Source organism: Tripterygium wilfordii, chromosome 4 (assembly GCF_013401445.1).
Source record: "Tripterygium wilfordii isolate XIE 37 chromosome 4, ASM1340144v1, whole genome shotgun sequence".
NCBI lineage: Eukaryota > Viridiplantae > Streptophyta > Magnoliopsida > Celastrales > Celastraceae > Tripterygium > Tripterygium wilfordii.
The window spans coordinates 14,791,398-14,796,110 of record NC_052235.1 but is presented as its reverse complement, the minus strand read 5'-3'; the positions used below and the strand labels follow the sequence as shown (position 1 = coordinate 14,796,110).

Sequence of the window (4,713 nt, the reverse complement as noted above, 5' to 3'; positions counted from 1 at the left end):
TGCTTTCTGATAAACACTAACCTCCATAGCTACTTTTAAAGGAATATTTCGAGTTTTTTACCCAAATGACACTCTGACCCATAATATATCTCAATATAATATTCGAGTGAAAGTATTTGTCAAAATAACACTACACACCATTGTCAGTGGTGTGTTTTTCGTATGTTTTCAACGATCACGTCATTAGAGATGACGTGAATAACATATAAAAACCAATCACGCCAACATAGTTGGCGTGACGGTTTACTTTGTAAAGGTCACGCCAACACGATCACGTCATTAGAGATGACGTGAATAACATATAAAAACCAATCACGCCAACATAGTTGGCGTGACGGTTTACTTTGTAAAGGTCACGCCAACCTTGTTGGCGTGACCTTTACAAAGCTATTTTTTTTTAAAGGGTCACGATCGTCCAAAAACATATAAAGAACACGCTATTAACAGTGGTGCGTAGTGTTATTTTGAAAAATATTTTCACTCGGGTATTATATTGAGACATATTATGGGTCAGAGTGTCATTTAGATAAAAAACTCGAATAATCCAATTGCCTACGGCCTACCCTCTTGAATTACTTCCTCTTGACATTGTTTAATTATATATATATATACACAGTTACACACACACTGACACAACCATCAATCATATGACTTAAAAAACAAATGGCTGCCTTCATGTATGTTCACCTCATACTTATCCTCATAATCATCTCCTTGACCACCACCACCGGGGCAGTGGTTGGGATGCGGCCAGTGAAGGCGGCTTATTGGCCTACATGGTCAATAAGTTACTTCCCTCCCTCATCTATAGACACCACCTTATTCACTCACATATACTATGCTTTTATATCTCCTAATAATGCCACATTCAAGTTTGAAGCATCGAACTCCACCGCGTCGCTCCTCCGTGAATTCACCACCACACTTCACGACAAAAACCCACCGGTGAAGACATTGATCTCGATCGCTGGGGGCGGTGATGATCCGACTCTCTATGCTCGGATGGCTTCAACGGCTAGAACGAGACAAGTGTTTATAAAATCAGCTATTGATTTGGCAAGGGAGTTTAGGTTCGATGGGTTAGACCTTGATTGGGAATTCCCTAAAGACCCAAAAGAAATGATGGATTTGGGCCTCTTGTTTGAGGAATGGAGGGCTGCGATTCAAACAGAGGCCCCAATGAATAACCGGCCTCCACTGCTGCTCACGGCGGCTGTCTACTTCTCAGTCGACTTCTTCCTCTCCGGCATCTACCGAAAATACCCAGTGGATTCGATCAGTAGCAATTTGGACTGGGCCAACCCAATGTGTTATGATTATCATGGGTCGTGGGATACGTCACAGACGGGGGCCCATGCTGCACTACATGACCGAAAGAGTAATATTAGCACGAGCTATGGGCTTCAGTCATGGATCAGGGCCGGTGTTCCAGCAAGCAAGTTGGTTATGGGTCTGCCTTTGTATGGAAGAACTTGGAAGCTTAAGGACCCAAATATAAATGGGATTGGGGCCCCAGCAGTGGGACTGGGTCCAGGAGAGGATGGTGTGTTAACGTTCTTACAGTTGGAGCATTACAATGGGAACAACAGTGCCACTGGTATATGACGTGGAGAGTGTGTCCACGTATTCGTATGTTGGGACTTCATGGATTGGGTACGATGATGTCACGTCGACAACAACAAAGATAGGGTTCGCTAAGGCTCATGGACTTCTCGGGTATTTTTTTTGGGCCGTGTCATATGATAATGGAGGGAAAATCTCCAAGGAAGGTATGCTTTTTTTTTAACCAAGAATAACTTAGTAGGCAGGTGTGCTCTTTTGATAGCCCACTAATCCTAAACTTGAGCAGTGCTTATCCGACAAATTAGTTGGGCTAAATTCCAACGCAAACCACTACAATCACTTTCTTTTGTTGTTTTAGCTTATAAAATTTGCTCATCAATTGAAAACTAATTCATATATTGTTTTACTTCATAATATGCAGCTTCAAGGGCGTGGATTAATGACCAATCGCTATGAAGTTGAGAATTGGGAACAACATTATTCTGCATTTACCAAACCCAGGTTTGAATTTCAATTTAGTGGACTTAAATATATATTATGTTCAATATAATCCAGTCATTAGATGTGGGTATGTGTTGGCCGAATTTGATTGGTTAAGCTTGATGTTATTGTTAGGACATAAAAATGTCTGAAGATCACCAAATGATGTGATTTATAAGCATGAGTCAACTTTTAACCACTTGAGGTTCTTTTAAAAAGTAAATTCATGCGCGTCTTAAGTCTAAAGCAGACAACATATCAATTGGATTGAGTTAAACCTGTCTCTCATCTTTTTCTTCACCTCAAATTATAAGACGGTATCATATATAAGTGACTTGTAACAATTACAACAAACATTAGAAGATCAAAACGACTGCTTGGATAGATTGTTGTGCACTTGAGATAAAAAAATTTTAATCCTACTAACCATATCAAAAAAACCTTTGGAATGGACAAAAAAGAAAATTCATTTTCTTTCTTCTAGAAATTCCATTTTCACCATCTTTCGATCAATTGAAAATAAAATTTTCTTTTCTTTTCTTTTCTCACATGCCTCGCAATTAATTACATGATAATAACATTGTAACGTACAGCTCAACTATCATAAGATATTGTTTCTTATCTTGGATCTTTTTGAGAGTGTGTTGTTATGCTTTGACCTCCTACGATGAGGTGAAACGAATTTCGAAAATGTGGTGAGAAGAGTTGTGGATTAGATCATCAATTTGAAAACTATTCATATGTTGTTTTATTTCATAATATGCAGCTTCAAGAGCATGGATTGATGACTAATCGCTATGAAGTTGAGAATTGGGAACAACATTACCAAACTTTTCCTCTGTCGATTGATGACTCAATGACAACTGCGCCGTTAAAGCTCCAAAATTTCTAGAATTTAATAGTGATTTATCAGTTAAAGAACCTCTCACCCTCCACTTGAATATTGAAAATTGACGATTAGAAAAGATATAAAGGCTTATGATTTTACTTAGTAAACAATAGTGATGAGAACGCGAACGAGTTAAGTAGAAGATATAGTCACAGAGCCTTTGAAACAGGAAAAGAGCAAATTATAGATCATGTGTCCGTTTGGGCGTGTTGTGAATTGTTGTGCGATGCTGTGAGGTCTAAAACTGTGGTGTTGTGAGGTTAGTTCAAAACGAGAAGCTGTTTGGCGCATTAATTTTAAAACTGTGGTGCGGTGCAGTGCGTTTGACATATCTAAATTATGATTATATTAGATGATTAATAATATTAATATAAAATCACTTAACATTTACATTGTACATTAATCTAAAATAAAATAATTTACCTAATTTGATTACGTTGACAATTCAACATAAATGTGTCCATTTGGGAGCGCTGTGCGATGAAGTGAGGTGCTGCGAGGTAAAAAATTGTGGTACTGTGAGATGAGATGCACCTAAACACAGTTCAAACACACTGCCAAACCGCACCCATATCACCATAAGAAACTATCAATTTGAAACACAAGCACGCAAGCATGGTTCACCCAATAACAATGCAAGTGATTTCCCTGAAGTTTATGAGAGATCTGTTCATTGCAACAGGTCATGCACCACAAAATTAAATAACATAGATCCACATAAAAAATAGTTTGAGCAGATAAATAAAATCTAAAAAATATTATGAGAAAACAAAATTTCCCGGAAATTGAAGAACAAATAATTATTACCTCTAATTGAACTAGGCGATTAGAGCCTCTAGCCTTGCAGGGTGCAAAGCAAACCAATAACATTAAATCAGAACCAGCAAAGAAACCAAAAAAAATCGATCAACAGTCGAATATCAAACAAGTGAAACAACAAATCAAGGAACTAAGGGCAAATGCAATGGTAAAGTGTTATTGGGCCAACAAAGATGTTGTCTTTTACTGATGTGGCTGTATTGTAAAATGTGTTTTGCTTATGTGGTTGTATTGGGATAAATGTTTTGTTGATGTGGATGTATTGATATTTGATGTTTTGGTATAGTTTTGTTGTGGATAATATAGAGGTGGGACCGGGTCAACATTTTTGTTGGCCCATCAAATAAGAAACCATTGCATTTGCCCAACAAAGATACAGAGACTAATAAAACGACCAAATTGAACTAATACTCACTGATCTGATCTTTTACGGAATCGATCCCCTTTTGACTGTACAAGAATATGTGGAGCTCGGCATGTCTGGAAGCACAGGAGAACGTTCTTTTGCTGATATTATTACCAGTATTCGATACTGGGTCATTCATAGCATTACTATACCTTCCCTATTCATTGCGGGTTGGTTATTCGTCAGCACGGGATTAGCTTACGATGTATTTGGAAGCCCCCGTCCAAACGAGTATTTTACAGAGAGCCGACAAGGAATTCCTTTAATAACTGGCCGTTTTGATCCTTTGGAACAACTTGAGAAATTAAGTAGATCTTTTTAGGAGGCCCCAATGACCATAGATCGAACCTATCCAATTTTTACAGTGCGGTGGTTGGCTGTTCACGGACTAGCTGTACCAACAGTTTTTTTCTTGGGGTCAATATCAGCAATGCAGTTTATCCAACGATAAAACTAATCCGAATTACAGAGCTACGACACAATCAAACCCGAACGAACAAAATGTTGAATTGAATCATACCGACTCGATCCGAGATCTCTTATTGAATTGCTCATT

At 38.2% G+C, this 4,713-nt stretch overlaps 1 protein-coding gene and 1 pseudogene across 1 annotated transcript; both read left to right on the top strand.

The window, feature by feature from the left end:
* Positions 1-622: 622 nt before the first annotated feature.
* On the top strand, positions 623-3,249 carry LOC119995822 (annotated as a pseudogene).
* A 919-nt stretch (positions 3,250-4,168) lies between these two features.
* On the top strand, positions 4,169-4,713 carry LOC119995825 (cytochrome b559 subunit alpha). Its single transcript, XM_038842278.1, has one exon. The coding sequence runs from the start codon at positions 4,228-4,230 to the stop codon at positions 4,477-4,479; it is 252 nt and encodes an 83-aa protein (XP_038698206.1). The 5' UTR covers positions 4,169-4,227; the 3' UTR covers positions 4,480-4,713.

Bases quoted from the DNA above. Each gene is read 5' to 3' on its own strand.
- LOC119995825 (XM_038842278.1), top strand. From the start codon at position 4,228: ATGTCTGGAAGCACAGGAGAACGTTCTTTTGCTGATATTATTACCAGT.